This window comes from Rana temporaria, chromosome 4, assembly GCF_905171775.1.
Source record: "Rana temporaria chromosome 4, aRanTem1.1, whole genome shotgun sequence".
NCBI lineage: Eukaryota > Metazoa > Chordata > Amphibia > Anura > Ranidae > Rana > Rana temporaria.
In genome coordinates this window covers 409291166-409312657 of record NC_053492.1, presented here as the reverse complement: position 1 = coordinate 409312657, position 21492 = coordinate 409291166, and the positions used below count along the sequence as shown (strand labels likewise).

General features: G+C 43.8%; 1 protein-coding gene across 1 annotated transcript in view; it reads right to left on the bottom strand.

Annotated features, from left to right (window-relative positions):
- The window catches only part of APLF (aprataxin and PNKP like factor), a gene marked incomplete at its 3' end in the record, with an annotated part of 257052 nt that overhangs the window by 225646 nt on the left and 9914 nt on the right, over positions 1–21492 (bottom strand). The window contains 1 exon segment of the mRNA XM_040351267.1: positions 6287–6358. Within this exon segment, the coding sequence (XP_040207201.1) occupies positions 6287–6358 (72 nt within the window).

Sequence of the window (21492 nt, the reverse complement as noted above, 5' to 3'; positions counted from 1 at the left end):
AACAAAAGTTGAGAGGCATAAGAGTATTTTTTATTAGTGTCTGTGTGTAGTGTCAGCCTCCCTATTTGTCTTGTTTACCATTATCATTGAAAGTGAAAGAAAATCCCAAATTTGGGGTTTTTGCCCCCTGAAAAGGAATAGAAAGGCAAACATCCAATGGGGACCTGGGGGGTCCCCAAGGAATTTCCTTAATTTGCAGGGATTTCCTCTCACTTCCTGTTTCGCTATGGGACAGGCAGTGTAGGGAAATCACCACAATGGGACGTAGATGTAAAAAAAAAAAAAATCGGCCAGGGGTTATAACCCTTCCTTGCGCTATTCAATATATTGCCTTTAGTTCTCCTTTAAGCCATTGGTTAGGCAACAGGAATATTTTAAAAGATTACGTACTTAAAGAATAACTCCACCGTTTTTGAGAAAAAGACATCTATGTATATCTGGTGATCTATGTATAAAACAAGGATTTTAACAAACTTTAAGGCCCCTTTAACATTGAGGCATTTTTCATGCGGTACAGCGCTAAAAATAGCGCTGCTATACCGCATGAAAAAATCATTCCCTGCAGGCTTCAATGTGAAAGCCGGAAGGCTTTCACACTGAAGCGGTGCGGTAGCAGGACCGCTCCAAAAGTCCTGCTAGCCGCATCTTTGGAGCGGTATAGGAGCGGGGTGTTTACCGCTCCTATACCGCGCCTTCCCATTGAAATCAATGGGAAACCGCGGTAATACCGCCCGCAATGCGGGCGGTATTAACCCTTTTTTGGCCGCTAGCGGGGGTTAAAACCTCACCGCTAGCGCCCGAATATCGCGGTAAATACGACGGTATGGCGGCGCTAAAAATAGCACGTCACCGCACCTCTGCTGCCCAATGTGAAAGCAGCCTTATTGTAAATTCCCACCTTTTTGTTATTCTGAAGAGATAGCTGTTTGTTTCTCTGTGTTCATGTGCAAAACGAATGGGAATTCATCCATGAGGCCAAATGAGGCAGCTGCCACAGGCAGCACTCAAGGAGGCAAGGTGAAGGGCGGAAGGGCGGAAGGGCCACAATGAGAATAGCCACTTTAATAGACATGGTTTTCTATTTGATGCTTTAAAGCAGTGGTCTCAAAGTACCGGCCCGCGGGCCATTTGCGGCCCGCGGACCAGTTATAAATGGCCCGCAGGCAGGGCGGAAGTGGGGGGAGCAAAGAGGAAAAACATTTTTATTTTATTTTTTGTGAGCTGGCGCCATCTGGTGGTGAGCAGTGGTATTACAAGTTAAGCATTACAAGTTAAACAGCAATTCTAATGTCATTTTACACTATTTTCACTGCCATCTTCTTCCCTCTAATTAGAACCCCCAAACATTATATATATTTTTTATCCAAACACCCTAGAGAATAAAATGGCGATCGTTGCAATACTTTCTGTTACGCCGTATTTGCGCAGCGGTCTTACAAGCGCACTTTTTTGGGAAAAAATTACACTTTTTTTAATTAAAAAATAAGACAAAAGTAAAGTTATCCCCATTTTTTTTTATATTATGAAAGATAATGTTACGCCGAGTAAATTCATACCCAACATGTCACTCTTCAAAATTGCGTCCGCTCGTGGAATGCCGACAAACTTTTTTACCCTTTAAAATCTTCATAGGCGACGTTTAAAAGAATCTACAGGTTGCATGTTTTAAGTTACAGAGGAGGTCTAGTGCTAGAATTATTGCTCTCGCTCTACCAATCGCGGCGATACCTCACATGTGTGGCTTGAACACGTTTACATATGCGGGCGCTGCTCGCGTATGTGTTCGCTTCTGCGCGCAAGCTCGTCGGGACGGGGCGATTTTTCTGGCTCCTAACTTTTTTAGCTGGCTCCTAGATTCCAAGCAAATTTGTCAAACCCTGACTTACACCAGTGCTGGTGGTAATAATGCGCTCGCTGACACCAGTGCTGGTGGTAATAATGCGCTCGCTGACACCAGTGCTGGGGGTTAATAATGTGTTCGCTGACACCAGTACTGTTGTTTTTGAAGTTTGAAAGTTTGCATGCGGCCCCCCATGGCATATGGAAACTTGTCTTGTGGCCCTCAGGTAATTTGAGTTTGAGACCCCTGCTTTAAAGGATTGAGGAGAGATTTAGGGTCAATAAAGAGGACCTGCCGTCCCTTATATCTATCACAAATGATGTTTACATTTAGATTTTATATAAAATAATCAAAAACTAATTATAATAATAATATATATTTTTTTTTAAGGGCCTCCATCCCGCCGTGCTCACAGGCAGGAAGTAAACACATATGTTGATTGCACACGCATATGTAAACAGTGTCCACACCACACAGGTGTTACCTAAGGAGATTTTAAAGTAATATAGTTTGTCGCCATTCCATGAGGGCGCACAATTTTAAAGTGTGACATGTTAGGTATCTATTTACTTGGCATGACATCATCTTTTATATCTGACCAAAAATGGGGTTATATGTTGTGTTTTGCATTGAAATTAATCAAAGTGTATTTTCTCCCCCAAATTTTTTTTCAAAACCGCTACCCAAATACCATAAAATATTGCAACGACCGCCAGTTTATTTTTCTAGGGTCTCTGCAAAAAAAAAAAAAAAAAAACTATATATATATATACACACACACACACACACACACACACACACACTATATATATAAAATGTTTGAGGGTTCTACGTAATTTTCGAGCAAAAAATACTAATTTCAACTTGTAAAAAACAAGTGTCAGAAGAAGAGGCCTGGTCTTAAAGTGGATAGACTGTCCATAACGGACACTCCGTCCTCAGTAGACTCAGCATTACTGAGTTCCCTACCCAACCGCTGCGCCTGTCAAACAGGCAGGCACAGCAACCAAGCCTCTTTAGTGACGCAGAGCCTGTTAAAATTTTAGGTTCAGTTTCACTGAGCACAGTGCTGCTGGTCACTACATGTCAGTGGCCGAGCAGGAAACCTACGTGGCGACGCTGAGCATTTAACAGGTTCAGTGTCACTGAGCTACATAGTTTAGTCAGGTTAAAAAAAAAACAAGTCCATCTAGTTCAACCAATAAAAAAAAAATATTATAAAAACCCATATACACAATCCTATACACACAGTTGATCCAGAGGAAGTCGAAAAACCCAGCAAAGTATGATCCAGTTTGCTACAGCAGGGGGAAAAGTAATTTTCTGAATACTGTTTTTTTAAGATTTTCTATGTGGTCACATGACTGTTCCAGCTTATCTCTGTGCTGTGGAGGGGCCAATGACGGTGCTGAATCTCCTGTAGCCATGACATTATCCCCCTGCCATCCATTTCTCCCAGCATAGTCGAGTTGTTGCATCATTAGATAGGTGGGTTATTTGGTAACCTATTAGGCTACTTTCACATTGAAGCGATGGGTGCGTCGGCTATGTGCCGCTATTTTTAGCAGTGCTTTACGGTAGTTTTTGCTGCGATTTTCGGCCGCTAGCGTTGCGGTTTTAACCCCTGCTAGCAGCCGAAAAAGGGTTAAGCCCGCCCGCAAAAATGCTGCTTTGAGGCGTTTTGGAGGCGCTGCCCCACTTATTTCAATGGGCAGGGGCGCTGTAGGAGCGGTATATTCACTGCTCCTACAGCGCCTCAAAGATGGAGCTGGCAGGACTTTTTTTAGCGTCCTGCCAGCGCAACGCTCCAGTGTGAAAGCCCTCAGGCTTTCACACTGGATATAAAAGGAGCGGCTTTCAGGGCGCTTTGTAGGCACTATTTTTAGCGCAATAGCGCCTGCAAAGCGCCTCAGTGTGAAAGCAGCCTTATTCTACTTTAATTAGTGCAAAGGTTACAAAACGCATAGTACACACAAAAAATCTGACGAAAAACACCACTTTCGAAGCAATCGTCCGATAATCTGATCGTTAGTAAACAGCTTTCAAGAGCCAATCATGACAGTTCATGCAAAATTATTTGAAGGGACAAACACAAACATTTTTCTTGTATGATAACAGAACAAAGGATTTTTGTGTAATTAGTAGTATTTGTACAAAAAAAAAAAAGTGTAACCAAGACTAAGCATGCTCGTAAACGAAAGAATACATTACAATACAATACAAATCATTATATCACTTCTGAAGTTGTGTTTTGTCATACGAGAATTTTTGTAACTTTGGTATTCAATATGAGATTAGCATGCAAAAAAAAAACAGACGTTCATTCGTCTGTTTGATATTCTTACTGTGTGTACTGCTTAACTGTAATGCCGCATACACACCATCACTTTATGTGATGAACAAAAAAACGACATTTTCTGTGAAGTAAAAAATGACGTTTTTGAAACTTCAATTTTCAAAGACGAAGTTGCCTACACACCATCGTTTTTCTCACAATGCTCTAGCAAAGTGAGGTTACGTTCTCACCACTTTTTCCATTGAAGCTCACTTCATAAGTAGCTTCTGGGCATGCGCGGGTGAAAAAACGTTGTTTTAAACGACGTTTTTTGCTAAACACGGTCAATTTCTGTGAAGTAAAAAATTACGTTTGGAAAAACGACACATAAAATTGGAGCATGCTTCAATTTTTTTGGGTCGTTTTTCACAAGACATAAAACGACGTTTTCCCCCACACACGGTCATTTAAAGTGACGTTTTTAAAAACGTCATTTTTTTTCATCACATAAAGTGATGGTGTGTATGCGGCATAAGTTTTACCTAGCCACACAGCTTAGTTCTAATCAGGGTGGATAAAAATCAATGATTTAAAAAAAAAAAAGATTTTTTTTTATTTAGATCAAATTTATTTTAATAAAATGCTTTTGGAGTAAAAAGACTGTCAGTAGTTAAAAGCAGGTCAGAGATGACAGTTACTTTTTAAAAATGATGATTTAAATCAAGCCTTTTTACTAGTGATTTAAATCGACTTGATTTAAATGAAATTCACCCGGGTTCTAATAGCCCTCCCAATATACTCCCACTACCTTTCTGTACTACTAGAGCAGACACATACCAAGAACAATCCATTGCAAAGATAAACCATCTACTCACAAACAAGTAAAGTGTAATATAAATCTGCTAATACACAGAGTTGTGTTCCACCAGCACAACAGAAATTCTATAACAAAATGTGAATCAGCATAGTTTTGTACCCACTGCACCACTGTAGGCGGCACAGTAGTGTAGTGGGTAGAACTTTTGCCTAGCAGTAAAAAGGGCTGTTGGTTCATATCCCAACCACGATACTACCTGCCTGGAGTTTGCATGTTCTCCCTGTGCCTGCGTGGGTTTCCTCCTGTTACTCTGGTTTCCACCCACAATCCAAAGACATGCTGGTAGGTTAATTCAGGGATCAACAAATCCCGGGCGCCAGGTCGCCATGGCGACTAAAAAATGGTGTCCTGGCGACGTGGCTTTGAAGGGAGCTGGCGCCATCTGGTGGTGAGCCGTTGGTATTACAAGTTATTACCACCAGATGTGAGCTGGCGCCATTTGGTGGTGGCCGTTGGTATTACTAGTTAAGCATTACAAGTTAAACAGCAATTCTAATGTAATTTTTCACCATTTTCACTGCCATCTTCTTCCCTCTAATTAGAACCCCCAAACATTATATATATTTTTTATCCTAACACCCTAGAGAATAAAATGGCGATCGTTGCAATACTTTCTGTCACGCCGTATTTGCGCAGCGGTTTTACAAGCGCACTTTTTTGGGAAAAAATTACACTTTTTTTAATAAAAAAATAAGACAACAGTAAAGTTATCCCCATTGTTTTTAATATTATGAAAGATAATGTTACGCCGAGTAAATTCATACCCAACATGTCACGCTTCAAAATTGCGTCCGCTCGTGGAATGCCGACAAACTTTTGCCCTTTAAAATCTCCATAGGCGACGTTTAAAAAAAATCTACAGGTTGCATGTTTTGAGTTACAGAGGAGGTCTAGGGCTAGAATTATTGCTCTCGCTCCTCCAATCACGGCAATACCTCACATGTGTGGTTTGAACACCGTTTACATATGCGGGGGCTGCTCACGTATGTGTTCGCTTCTGCGCGCAAGCTCGTCGGGACGGGGTGCGTTATCTGGCTCCTAACTTTTTTACCTGGCTCCTAGATTCCAAGCAAATTTGTCAACCCCTGGGTTAATTGGATCCTGTCTAAAAAAATATCCCTAGTATCTGTATGTATGTGAGTTAAGGGCCTTAGACTGTAAGCTCCCTGAGGGCAGGGACTGATGTGAATGTACAATATATATGTAAAGCGCTGTGTAAAATTGACGGTGCTATATAAGTACCTGAAATAAATAAATATATCCCCCATACTAAATCGATTGCATCAGTAATTACCGGTTTAATGCGGAGCTTGTCATCTACCACCTCTAGTACAGCATGATTTCTTGACACTCTCTTATCTGAAACCTAAGATAAAAGGAGATGGGGAGATATGATGTTATGAGGTTGTCATTACAATAAGCAATTGTGAAAAAAAGAAAAAAAAAAGAAAAACATTGACCACATACAATGGAACATTCACTTGTAAAAATGACAGACTGAGCTAATAGTTAAACATTTTCAATAAATAAATAAAATAAATATAAATAGTAATTAATAAGGCCCCTTTCACACTGGGGCGGTGGGTGCGTCGGCGGTAAAGCGCCGCTATTTTTAGCGGCGCTTTACCGTCAATTTTGTGGCGCTATACGGCCGCTTTTACTCCCAGATAGCGACCGAGAAAGGGTTAAAACCACACGCAAAGCGCCGCTGCAGCAGCGCTTTGTCGGCGGTATAGCCGCGGTGCCCATTAATTTCAATGGGCAGGAGCGGTGGAGGAGCGGTATACACACTGCTCCAAAGATGCTGCTAGCAGGACATTTTTTAGCATTCTGCCAGCGCACCGCTCCAGTGTGAAAGCCCTCGGGCTTTCACACTGGAGTGTGAGGAGCGGCCCTTTCAGGGCGCTATTTTTAGCATTATAGCGCCTGAAAAGCGCCTCAGTGTGAAAGGGGTCTTAAGAATGTCATTAGCACAGCAAAAAAATAAAAAATAAATGGCCAAATACACCACAAAGCAACATTAGGAAAGGTCGTGACTGACTACCTATTAAAAAAAAAAAAAAGTCAAAATGTGTTTGGTATTGTGCCCACATTCACATCCGACTAATAAACTTCCTTCAGACGCACCAGTATAGTGTGAAGGGGTATGTGTTTCTCTGCTGATAAAGTGTGTCAGATCATCCTTCCCCTGTTTCTAGAGTGCTGGCCGTTGCAGCTTAACAAGTGTCAGGAGCCATAGTAAGCATGGGAATCCTTACAAATTAGGACAATTATTATAAATCGAATACAGTAAGGAAGAGAAGAAAAAACATATTTTTTTAAAGGGTAACAGAAAAAGAAAAATAGCAAATAAAGAAAAAATGATATAGCGCATATAATTGCGACACAAGTCATATTTAAATTGAATGTTAATAAAAATGATCTTTCCTTTTCAATCTGCAGCCGCTGTAATTTTCGGAGAATGCAATGCAATATGGCTACCTGGAGTTGTTCTGTACACAGATAGGTAGATTCAGGTAGAGTTAGGCCGACTTATCAGTAGATAAGTCGACCTAACTCAGAATCTACGCCAGCATTTGTTTAAGCGTATGCTCAAACAGATATACGCTTAAACAAAGCTAAGATAGGACGGCTTGCGCCGTTCTATCTTAGCTTGCAGTTTTTCTGCTGTCTGCTAGATGGCGCTTCCATTGCGGCCGCGTAGATTATGTAAATGAGCTTTTACGCCGATCCCGAACGTACGCCAGGCCGCTGCAGTCGAATTGCGTCGTTTGCGTAGGGCCTTAGGCGGCCTAAAGTTATTCCTCCTATGAGGTGGAATAACAATGTTAAAGTACGGCCGTCGTTCCCGCCGCGAGGTTCGAATTTTTTACGTCGTTTGCGTAAGTCGTCCGCGAATCGGGAGTTACGTAGTTTACGTCCAAATCAATAGGCCCGTACGGCGTACCTAGCCGCAATGCGTCCTGGGAAATGTATGCGCCCGGCGCATGCGCAGTTGTAAGTAACTTCAAAAAACGTGAGGTCAAGCCTCATTGGCATTAAACACGCCACCCCAACCCATTTGAATTAGGTGCCCTTACGCCCGCCGTGTTTACACTACGCCGCCCTAAGTAAGGAGGTAAGTGCTTTCTGAATCATGTACTTTCCTCCCTTACTTAAGGCGGCGTAGTGTAAACACGCTAGGCTACGCCGACCTTAATTTTAGGCGCCCCTACGTGAATCTACCTAAGAATGTGTACTGACCACTCCCCAGAAACATCATTTCCTGCTTGTGTGATTGGCTCACCAATTTTCCCAGAAATCTGCCTAAGATACAAGTCAGATTTCAGGCATCCCCTGCAACAAACATTTTATTTTTGGAGAGATACAGTAAAACTTTGGATTGCGAGCATAATTCGTTCCGGAAGCATACTTGTAATCCAAAGCACTTGTATATCAAAGCATATTTTCCCATAAGAAATAATGGAAACTCAACTGATTCGTTCCACAACCATTTATTCATAAGGCCTTCAGTTTATAGTCCACATAAAAAAATTATAGCAATGTGATAGGTTGTGTAACCATAAAATGTCCATCCACAAATGGAAGCCTCCACAAGGGGATTAGACGCAAAATCCAGCAGGAGCTACAGAGTATAAAAGAGAAGAGAAGCACCTCTAAGTGTAGCAATATTGTTACATTTAATGAAGGTACAACATTTAGCAACTCACATGGTTGATGATTAAAAGAGGCACATCTAAGTATGCAGGCATCCGGGGTAAAGCTGTCCCCATAGAGCGCCCTCCTCACCGCCGGCTCTTACTGCTATCAGTCTGCAATCGTGACCGGGAAGTCTACCCTACAGTAGAGCGATCTGAAAGCGTGGCTTGAACCGCTTGTGGAAGGGACGACATCAATGGTGGTGAGGAGGATGTGGAAAGCTTTACCCCGGATCCCTGCATACTTAGATGTGCCTCTTTTAATCATAAACCAGTGAGTTGCTAAATGTTGTACCTTCATTAAATGTAACAATATTGCTACACTTAGGCCCCATGCAACCGAGACGCTGCAAAACTTGAGTTCAGAGGCATTTGGGCATTTTTTTCAACTGCCCCTGAACACATTTAATGTTATCCATGCACACAATCAAGTTTTTTGGCGTTTTAAAGCAGTTGGGTTTATGTCCGTTTTTTCAGATGCAAAATTTTGGGTTCAGAACCTTTTTTTTTTTTCAGCCGCAAACGCGGTAAAAAGATGCAAAGTTCGCTGCAAAAACGGGCGTTTTAAACGCCGTTTTTTGCCTTTGAAAACGTGAGTTTAGAGGTGTTTGTAATTGCTTCTCGTGTGCATGGGGCCTTAGAGGCGCCTCTCTTCTCTTTTATACTCAGTTGTGATACGACACTACTCTTATATCAAGACATTGCTTGTATATCAAGTCAAAATGTATTTAACCACTTGCTGACGGCCGTACGAGTTTGTACGGCCGCAGCGCGGCTCCCAATCTCTAACAGGCCGTCTTTTTACGGCCGCCCCTTTGCACATTCCCCGCGCGCGCTTCCGAGTGCGCAGCGGGGAACTGCTGTGCGGGCCGTGTCCCTTGGACACAGCCAGTCACAGATCGCCGTGAACGGCCAATCGGAGCGGCCGTTTCCTAGGCGATCTGTGCGGCCAATGAGAGATGATCTCATATGTTTACATATGAGATCATCTCTCATTCCCGGCTCTCGCAGACAGCGGTGCTGTCAGGGGAGAGAGGAGACGGATCTGTGTCTCTTGTACATAGAGACACAGATCGGTCACCCCCCCCAGTCACCCCCCTTCCCCCACAGTTAGAACACTAATATTAGGGTACACATTTAACCCCTTCCTCACCCCCTAGTGTTAACCCCTTCCCTGCCAGTCACATTTATACAGTAATTAGTGCATATTTATAGCACTGATTGCAGTATAAATGTGAATGGCGCAAAAAATGTGTCAAAAGCGTCCGATGTGTCCGCCATAACGTCGCAGTCCCATTAAAAATCGCAGATCGCCGCCATTTCTAGTAAAAAAAAAAAAAAAAAAAAAAAACTAAAAATATGTAGAATACGTATCGGCCTAGACTGAGGATAAAAAAAAAAATCGTAAAAAAAAAAATTGAGCTATTTATTATAGCAACAAAAATTTTTTTTTTTTTTCAAAATTGTCGCTCTATTTTTGTTTATAGCGCAAAAAATAAAAACCGCAGAGGTGATCAAATACCACCAAAAGAAAGCTCTATTTGTGGGGAAAAAAGGACGTTAATTTGGTTTGGGAGCCACGTCGCACGACCGCGCAATTGTCAGTTAAAGTGACGCAGTGCCGAATCGCAAAAAGTCCTCTGGTCAGGAAGGGGTTTAAGTGCCCAGTAAGGAAGTGGTTAAAAATGTTGCTTGTCTTGCAAAACACTCTTACAAGTTACTCTCAAACCAAGGTTTTACTTGTACTTTCAATAGGAAATGCCCAAAGGGATGCAGGCTCAGCAGCTTTCCTCATTAGTGCTCTGCAGCTGCACAGCTGACAGTTAATTATGAAACCACTCCCATTAGACCCACTCAGTACAGAAGCACAGAGAAAAACACATGGATTTCTTCAGAATTACAAAAATGTAGGAATCATTCTATGCATTAAGATAAAATGCCTACTGTGTGCAGCAGTCCATTAGACTCAGCCCCCTTAATACTTACCTGAGCCCCATCTAGATCCAGATATGATGTTGCAGGAGTGTCTCGGCTGCCCGGGACTCCCCTCCTCATTGGCGGACACAGCATATAGCCTCATACACACAATCTGAATTTTCCGACAACAAATGTGCGATGGCAGGGTTTTGTCGGATAATCCGACCGTGTGTATGCTCCATCGGAAAATTGTTGTCGGAATTTCCGACAACAAATATGGGATAGCATGCTTTCAAATTTTCCGACAACAAATGTGTCTTGTTGGATTATCCGATCGTTTGTACACAAGTCTGTCGGGAAAAAAATACAAACACGCATGCTCCGAACTAATGCTAACCATAGCACAACATTAGCAGAAGTTGCCCAAAGGGTGGCGCTAAAGAGCAGAAAAAACATGTAGTTTCGCGTTTGTTGGCTGAAAAAGTTCTGCCATCTGTATGCATACCAAGTTCACGGCCAACGCCCTTTGCACAAAATGCTACGAATTTGTCCGATGGAAATCCGATCGTGTGTACGGGGCTTTACAGTACCTTTGGCTTCCGCTGCAGTGAATCAAAGTCAGTCAACCAATGAGGATAAAAAGGGGCAGGGCCCCAGCTCCATATCTGAATGGACACAGGAAGCTGGGGTTCGGCTCGGGTGCCCTCATAGCAAGCTGCTTGCTGTGGGGCACTCAACAGGAGGGAGGGGACAGGAGCACCGAAGAGGGACCCGAGAAGAAGAGGATCCGGGCTGTTCTGTGCAAAACCATTACACAGAGCAGGCAAGTATAACATGTTTGTTATGTTTAACAAAAAAATAAAAAAGTTAGACTTTAGTATCACTTTAAGGCCTAATTCACATGGACGCACTGATAGGTACAATACATCCGTGCAAAGGGCCATCTACCTACCCGGGAGCACATGTGGTCCATGCCACTAGGTGTATTCAGCCTGTTCAAATCAGTGACAGGTGGACGGCTGCCCGCATCCCTGCTTGTACGCCCGTGCAGGGCTGGGGCATGGCTCAGAAAGCAGAAAGACTGGGTATGGAGCTGTGCACTAGCCCCGCACGGATGTACATTTTATTTCAATTTTGGGCTGAAATCAGAACTCTAATATAGAGGAACTCTTCCAATACGGGGACGCTACAGTAGTTCTTATGACCCCTGAGGATTCCCTCACTCTGGAGGGATTTTATCTCACTTCATTTTTTAGCTTTAGAGCAGGAGGTGAAGGAAAGTCTCCCCTATAGGTCACAGATGGCAAAAGAAAACTAGCAGGGGTTATAACCTGTCTGTGTCCCATTCAGGAGATTTTCCTCTAAGGGCCCTTTCACACTGGTGCGTTTTTGCAGCGTTTTCGCTGTAAAAATAGCGCTATTAAAATGCTCCCCATTGAAATGAATTAAAAACGCGGTAAAATCGCGGTAAAAACGCTGTAAAATCACTGGGCCAAATCCACAAAAGGGATACGCCGGCGTAACTGCTGTTACTCCGTCGTATCCCTGTTTCTAACTATGGAACTGATCCACAGAATCAGTTTTCCATAGTTAGGGAGAAGATCCGACATGTGTAAGGGACTTACACTGCCGGATCTTAGGATGCAGTACCGCATCCGCCGCTGGGGGCATTTTGTGTCGAAATGCCGCCTCGGGTATGCAAATTAGCACTTACGGAGATCCACAAAGCTTTTCAGCTTCGTTTTTTCTCCGTAAGTATTAAGTTGCATACGCAAAATTAGGGCTGCTTTTACAAAGTGTAAAGTTAGTACACCATGTAAAATCAGACCCTTCTGTCCAGCGACGCGATTTTTTTTAATTTTTTTTTTCCCGCCGTATCTTTTTTTTTTCCCGACGCAACTTATTGACCCGACGCGATCCACAAAGCACGGCGTAACGTAATTTCGCGCTATGCACGTTGGGAAAATGACGTCACGAGCATGCGCAGTACGGCCGGCGTGGGAGCGCGCCTCATTTAAATGGGAATCGCCCCCATTTGAAGAGGAACGCCTTGCGACGGCGGAATTTAAGTTACACAGCCCAAAATTTCTAGGTAAGTGCTTTGTGGATCGGGCACTTAGGTAGAAATTTTAAGGCAGTGTAACTTAAATGTAAAAAATTAAGTTACGCACGATCTATGTGGATTTGGCCCACTGTGTTTTACCGCGATTTTAACACTCCGTTTTACCGCGATTTTACCGCGTTTTTACAGCGGTTTTTAATTCATTTCAATGGAGGGATAATGGGGAGCGTTTTATGGGCGTTTTAATAGCGCTATTTTTACCGCGAAAACGCGGCAAAAACGCGGCAAAAAACGCACCAGTGTGAAAGGGCCCTAATAGACCCAACAGGAAAGGAAATCTCCCCAAAGCAAATGTAAAAGTGTCACTAAACCCACAACAGTAAAATCATTCTGTATGTGCAGTAAATTATGCTGGTTATACTCACTGTGAAACCAAGGGGGTTAACCCTCTGCATTGTGTTAAAAGGTTGTTTGATCCTGTCCTCCCCTTCTATCATTGTCCCAAATGTATCTCCTAATAGTACAGAGCCTCGGGGGCACTCTGCCCATGCTCAGTTTGGTGTGTACTGCCTAAGAGTTTTTTTTCTGGGTGCATGTGATCGGTACATGGCCAATCAGCACCGCCTAAACAGAGGGACAGGGGTCATGCAGTGTTATAGGACAGAATAGAATAAAAACTCCTCCTACAATCTTTAACCAGACACCGATTGAAGTCACAAGACTCCTATATAGTGCTGATGAGAAAAGGTATTTGGCAGTTTATATTTACTAAAATAATTGCATTTCCATGTTCTGTGTACTGTGAGAGATCAGATACAATGAATGCAGGCTCCTGTGTTTAAATCCCCTTCTAGACAATGTCTTTATATTTATATATTTATATATTTATAGTCTGTATATTTCAGTGACCAATCAACAAACATTGCATGTAAATCTTCCAGGTGCACGTTTGAAAGCGGATCGTCACCCTTATGCCGCGTACACACAACCGTTTTTAATGGTCTAGAAAAAAAATATGTTTTTTCGACATGATTCTTGTCAAGCCTGCCTTGCCTACACACGATTGTGATAAAAAAATGCTCTAGCAAAGCGCGGTGACGTACAACACGTACGACGGCACTATAAAGGGGAAGTTCCATTCGGATGGCGCCACCCTTGGGGCTGCTTTTGCTGATTTTGTGTCAGTAAAAGTTTGGTGAGAGACGATTCACGCTTTTCAGTTTTTGTGCTTTTCAGTCTGTTACAGCGTGACGAATGTACTATCTCCATTACAAACGCTAGTTTTACCAGAACGAGTGTTCCCGTCTCATAACTTGCTTCTGAGCATGCGTGTTTTTTTCACGTCGTTAAAGCCTACACACGACTGTTTTTCCCGACGTGAAAAACAACAACGTGAAAAACAACAACGTGAAAAACGACGCGAAAAAATAGAGCATGTTCGAAATTTTTAATGCCCATTTTTCACGTCATGAAAAATGCTCTGGAGCCCACACACGATCGTTTTTAATGACCATTTTAAAAAATTTCATTTTTCACGTCATGAAAAACGGTTGTGTGTACGCGGCATTAGCCTAGGTTCACACTGATGAATTTCAGATGAATTTGCACTATTTCATTCCCACATGTCAGTCCCGACTTAGGGGGCAATTTCAGAGACATCTGTGAGGGTTTCTGCACAGATGTCAATGGAAATCACAGCCCGAAATCGGCAAAAGTAGTACAGAAACTACGTTGGGAATCTGTGCGGCATCGCATCGACTTGGGCGCTGCCATTGGTGGCAATGGCTGTTGATTTGGCATGCCAAATTGCATCAATGTGAACCAGGGTTTAAGAGAGTCTTCCCTTCTCTCCACCCTCCTCCACCAGAATAGGGCTGTCTATTATTGTTTGTTTTTTTCATTAAAAAAGTGCGCCCCCCTTGCCATTTGCCTAGGCAACTGACATGCACCGTCCTCCCTTTGCCTCCTGACATATGCACTTCACATATCCCAGGAGACTGACAGGTTGCAGAAATTTGCCACCCGGATCACTTGGTTGTGCCAAAGATCGGCTTTAAAATGACCACTTAATGGTTGGTGAAATTCATATTTACTGCTTTAGAAGGCCCCACTCACACATTTGCGAATGCGTCCATTTGCAATTAGCTGCGGACGACCCAGCGAGGGTTCCCTGTGATTAGTTACAAACCAGAAACCTGACTGAAAGCAATAGGAGACTGACAGCTCCCGCAGCTATTCGTGACCGAGGACGTCATTTGCTTCAAAGTGAACGTGAATGGTGTCCAGCGCCATTCACAAATCACTTACGCAAACGACGTGAAATTCAAATTTCACGTCGCGGGAGCAGCGGCTATACTTTAGCATTGGCTGCCCCTACTATTAGAAGGGGCAGCCTTGCGCTAAAGTTGCCGTACGGAAACTCCGTACCTGGCTTGCGCGGGGCCCGCGCAAGTTTGTGAATCAGTTGGTAGTATGCAATTTGCATACTACACGCTGATCACAATGGGAGCGCCCCCTAGCGGCACACGCAAGAATGCAGCCTAAAATCTGCGAGGCATAAGAGCCTTATGCCGCGCAGATTTTAGGCTGCAGTCGGTGTAACGAGGTTCCTGAATCAGGAGCACTCGTTACACAGGAGCAAGTAAGCAATTGCGTCGTGTAACTTATGGTTACACGGGCGCAATTGCTTCTTGAATCTGGGCCAGTAGTGAGAAAGACGTAGAACTTCTCATAATGCTTTACATGTATGCGTTTTTCTGTGCCAATCACAACCAAACCCCCCATTAATTGTACTGGACTCAATAATTGATCAAATTTTCTCTGCTATCCAAAGCAAAATAAATAATAAAATGTCTGTTAGACTTATTTGAAGTGATTAGATTTGCCTTTGGGCTTAAACCTTTTATCTAGTACCACGGCCGGCGCTCTCCTTTAATATCAAACAACAGATTTGTATTGAGGCAGAGCATTTGGAATAACTTGTAAATTTCTATCCCTTGGCTGTGGCACGATGAAGCCTCAGAAGTCCCCGCCATGCTGTGACCTGCAAATGGTAAATTTGTATATCATCAGGTTGACATTCTGCTTAATCCTCAAATCCATTCTTATGTGTATTGAACTGCAATGTGTGAGAACTGCAGCCAAGTCTTAATTTCCACCTGCCAGTAACCTTGAAATGAATCTGTGTATTCTGTCATCCCCCGGATATATTCCCACTACTGTCGTCTGCCCAGTAGTTCATGGAATGCTATAGAGAGGGCCGTCAGTAAGCAAAAATATTTAAAATAAAATAATTTATCCCTCAACTCTCAGTCAAGTTATCCACTACAACGACCGAAGTATTGCTCCTGCAATACCTCTTCTTTTCCACAAGATGTCCTTAGTCTTCTGGGTTGGATGACACCCAGTACCACTCAACCCATATACAGGGCCGTCATGGAGTCACCAGAGCAACTCTGCATCATCCAGGGCCATCCACCACAATCAGAAGATCGAAGAAAACCTAAAATGGTCACATGGCCAACCCAAAGATACTAGAAAGGGTAATCCAACTTTGTGGACTAGGGGCCTATCTCCCCCAACTCCGAAGGCCGGTTCTCCAAGCATTTTTATTTGAATTCATTAAAATAAAAATGCTTGGGGAAGCGGCCTTTGGAGTTGGGGGGGATAGGTGCCCAAGTCCACAAAGTTGGACTACAAGGCTAGAGAACACTGGCATTTGAGGTCATTTAAAGTAGAACTCCAATGAACTGCCTTTTGCGGGCAGGGACCTTAGGCCCCTGTGAAGTAGAAATAGTTCAGGTGCTAGCTGTCCTCTATTCATCTACCACTCCCAGATAGCTTTCTTCAGGCCCTGCCAACCAGCCTGGCTGCAAAGACCTCTTTCTACTGCCCTAACCACAGTCCTCTCTTCTGTTTCTGCACCCATCTCAAATGGCAATTTCCCAGTTCTCTCAGGCATGCCTCCCCAGTCCTCCTGACTGTGCTCCCTCACCAGCCCTCCCAGCTACGACCAGTAGTCCTCCCTGGAGACTCTTAGAAGTGTTCTCTCCCACTGTTCTCTACTTGCTCTCTCATGTGCCTCTACTTCCAGGATCTCGTCACTCCTCCTGGATGCACCCGAGCCCCAGCACAGGGTCTCCCCCCCCCCCCCCCCCCGCCACACTGGGAGCTCCCTGTGGGCCCTGACAGCCTTTACACCTCCTCACTTCAGCTCTTTCATGCGACAAATACTCCTCAGCTGGGCTGACCCCAGGTTTTTTAGGAGGCCTGCCCTCTGCAAATCCCGGTTGGGAATTGGTAAAGGCTCGCTAAAACACCCCAGGCAGCTCCACCTCTCCTCTCTATCCAGATCTTTCTCAAAAGCTCTAGAAAGAAGAGGGAGGTCTCAGTGATGCTGCCTGTTAGCCACCAGCTGCTACCCTGAGCCACTCCCAGCCCAGAATGAAAACAGGCTTAGCCACCATCTAGGCCTGCCTAAATTTACCTACTCTGCTAGAAAATCCTTACTCTAGAACTAGAGGGTGCTACATATACAAAACATAAAGCTTGGAAATGTGAAAGGCATAACATAATTGCTTCTATATCATCTATTCAATAATTGAAAGATGTATTAAAATATTAACTTATTGGTTCCATTAGCTCTCCAAATTACAAGGAAAATTATTCAATGGCTCTCTAGAGAACATAACATTCTTATTTATTAATACAATATTGATCACTATATCCTTATAAAAATCTCTACACCTCACTGCAGTTCTTCCTGAGAGAGTAACATTAAACAAATGGAATATAAAGCAATCTGGAACATAGGTCTAGCAATATGTATGAAATATCGGCATAAACATTAACATTCAACCACTTAAGGACCGCCTCCTGCACATATACGTCGGCAGAATGGCATGGCTGGGCACATCCACGTATAGGTAAGTCCTGTACTAGTACCCAGCCGTGGGTCGCGGGTGCCACTTTGCACGACCGCGCAATTGTCAGTTAAAGTGACACAGTGCCGAATCGCAAAAAGGGGCAAGGTCCTTTAGCTGCATTTTGGTCTGGGTCTTAAGTTGTTAAAGGTGATGCTGTGCTGCCCTCCTCCTCTCGCCTTTACATATGGATTTTTTTTACTTTAGCAAAGTACTTTACGCGTTTCTCGTCTAAGCAAAAATTTCTCCTTGGCACACATCTGCGCATGTGCAGGGTGTGACATGTGCTAGCAGGGAAGTCCGAAACCTTCCCTGTCTTTGCACTTGCATTAAAAATCACCTGCACATGTGCAGATATGGCAAAGGGCTCTGCCAGGACCCCAAGGTCAGACACAGCCCATGGGTACATCAGTGCATGCACCATAATAGTGGCGCCCTAAGGGGGAAGCGGACTGAAGTTCAGCTTTAAAAAACACTTCAGCCCCGAGACTCATTGTTTACAAGTTAAAAAACAAGTTTTTTTGCTAGAAAATTACAGCAAACCCCCAAATATTATATATTTTTTTTCTAACACCCTAGAGCAGTGTTTCTCAACTCCAGTCCTCAAGGCGCCCCAACAGGTCATGTTTTCAGGCTTTCCATTATTTTGCACAGGTGATTTGATCAGTTTCACTGCCTTGGTAATTACCCCAGCCATTTTATCTGAGGGAAATCCTGAAAACATGACCTGTTGGGGCGCCTCGAGGACTGGAGTTAAGAAACACTGCCCTAGAGAATAAAATGGAGGTTATTGCAATACTTTTTTGCAGACACCACCATTATCGTTAACCGGACCGCCGCCTGAAGAGATGGATACCTCGGTTATGGCAGCAGCTGCTGCCATTACTGAGATATCCCTCTTCAAAGTGCCGACGTATATAGTTGTGCGGCGGTCGGTAAGTGGTTAAAATGGCACAATAATGTTGCAAGAAATTAAAATGGATTAGCATTTAGTGCTCTGTCGGCCTCATGGCAGGGGGCCACCAGAATTTTGCGGGAAACGTTCACACAGGCGCACCGCTCGAATCTGCCTGCCAGTTTTTCAGCCAAACCCGATTGGACCCTCCAGTCTCCTCTACGGAGCAGCGGATGTAAACGGTAATGTGTCCATTGATAACCTCCAACATCGGATCCGGTCCACTAAAAGCAGACCGATGGAATCTGTTCCCCATCAGACTGGCAGATCGGATGGCAGTCAGGACTACCGGTCCATTTATATCCGATAACCCATAGAGGAGAGTGGGTTGGGCCTATTTCTGCTCTGCATAAGCAGAGTGAACACGGACCAGCTATCTGCCTGCTCAGCAGGGAATCTGCAAGCCAATAGAGCCCCGTCCCCATTTGGAAGGGACATTAGAATATAGTTCTGGGCTAAAACTACCTAATCTTAAAACTGCTCCCACTACCCTTCTAGCATCTATACTAACCAGATTGTAGAAGAAAGATGCATATACTTACCATTTTTCAGGGCACTCTAGTTTGGTCACGTGATCCCCTGTGTCAGTTAGCACTGGCTACATGCAGTCTTTGATTTAGGAGCGCTGAACCTTATGCATTTTGGTGGGATAGGTGGTTTGTGGTCCTAGCTGGACCCCCAGAGGGATTCATTGAACTTTTGAAAGGCCTTTCCAATCCAAGCACCTGCATCATCCTGTTTTTAGCCCTGATGAAGCTCCCGAAATGTGTTGGCTATTCCAAAATAAAAATCTTTTTAAAAGTCTGTACAAACTGGCGTAGCGCTCCCATCCTTTAAAAACGTCAACAAGCACTGGCTACATGGAAGAGGAGAATACATTTGGACATCGACTGCAATGCCTGAGCAGTGACGTCACCCATTGGCTTACTATGGGCCGTCAGTTGTCAGCGCTCCCTCCTCTCCCCTCAAGCGGATGCTTGCTCAGGCAGAAGCGCCAATCATGTATTTGGACCAAAACAGCCTGAGAATAGATAAGTACAGCATATACATATTTCTTCTACAGGGTAGTTAGTATAGGTGTTAGAAGATGGGTGGAAGCACTTAGGGTCCATGCACATAAGGCAGCAGAAAAAAAGCAGCAAAAAAAAGGAGCATATTTAGGCATGTTTGTTTTTTTAAGCATTTATGCCTAAAACACTGGAAAAAATGGACACTTAAAAAATAAATAAAAAAAATTGACACTAAGGTCCAGATTCTCAGAGGAGATACGCCATCGTATCTCTGAGTCCGGCCGGTCGTATCTATGCGCCTGATTCATAGAATCAGTTACACATAGATTTCCATTAGATCCGACTGGTGTAAGTCTCTTACGCCGTCGGATCGTAACTGCATATTTACGCTGGCCGCTAGGGGCGTGTACGCTGATTTACGCAGCTAAATATGTAAATTAGCTAGATACGCGAATTCACGAACGTACGCCCGGCCGACGCAGTACATTTACGCCGTTTACGTTAGGCTTTTCCCGGCGTAAAGTTACCTCTGCTATATGGTGGCGTGAGTGCGGCGTACCAATGTTAAGTATGGCCGTCGTTCCCGCGTCAAATTATGAATTTTTTACGTGTTCGCGTAATTCGTCCGTGAATGGGGCTGGACGTCATTTACGTTCAGGTCGAAACCAATGACGTCCTTGCGGCGTACTTTGGAGCAATGCACACTGGGAAATTCCACGGACGGCGCATGCGCCGTTCGGGAAAAACGGCAATCACGTCGGATCAAGCCTGATTTACATAACACACGCCCACCTCTTCACAATTTGAATTAGGCGGGGTTACGCCGGCCTATTTACGCTACGCCACCGCAACTTTCTTTTAAGAATACGGCACTTGCCTGTATAAGTTGCGGAGGCGTAACGTAAATAGGATACGTTACGCCCGCACAAAGAAACGCCGATCTACGTGAATCTACCCCTAAATGTGATGTTCAGGCATATCAAGTATTTTTTTCTGTCTGAAAGCTCCTGCCCGCACTTACGATGTTTTTTTTTTTTTAGCCTGTAAACGCTCCTCTACAAATATGCCTGTAAACGTCCAAATGTGCATGGACACATAGGCCAACAGAGTTGCTTCTTTAGGCTGAAAGGAAAACACCAAACACCTGTATACGCAGAATTTTTTATGCTCAGTGTGCATCTTATAGTGTATGTCAGGGCAGGCCACAGGCACTGTGTACAAGATCTAATCACTTTTACATTACAGCAGGAGGTGGCTGGCTGCTATTGAGCCATGAGCTTATTTTACACCATTCAGACTCCGGATTTCCATGGCTGCCGCTTGCGGATGGGCGGCTTGTACAGGTACTCGCTGGCCTCTTCCAGGTACAGGGCCCCCGCTCGCCGACTCCCACTGTGATTGTACATAGCAGGAGTTTGTCAGCAGGTCCCGGACAATGATTCATGGTTGGGACCTGTGATTGGCCGTGTCCAATCACAGCCCAGAGCTCTGTGTTGACAATCAACACAGGGCTCTCTACAGATGGAATGATCTCTTTGTTTATTCTTCCTGCATAGGAGGGAGAAGAAACAAATAGATATTTAGTCAAAATTAGCACACATTACACAAAATTAACCCATTATTAGGCACACAATTAACCCCTTGATTACCCCAAATCTTAACACCTTTCCAGACAGCGTCATTAGTACAGTGACGGTGTATATTATTAGCACTCATCATTGTATTATGTCACTGGTGATGTCATTGGCAGTTAAGCAGGCCATACACGGTCGCATTTAGAACAAATTTTCTTTTCAAAATCAGAAAGTTCGTTTTTTGTGATCCGATGATGCCACCATTGATTTTCGAAATTCGGCCGACCAAACCTTCATGTTGCCGGGAATATTCGTTTCTCTCCGGGAATATTCTTTTCTCTCCGGGAATATTCTTTTCACTC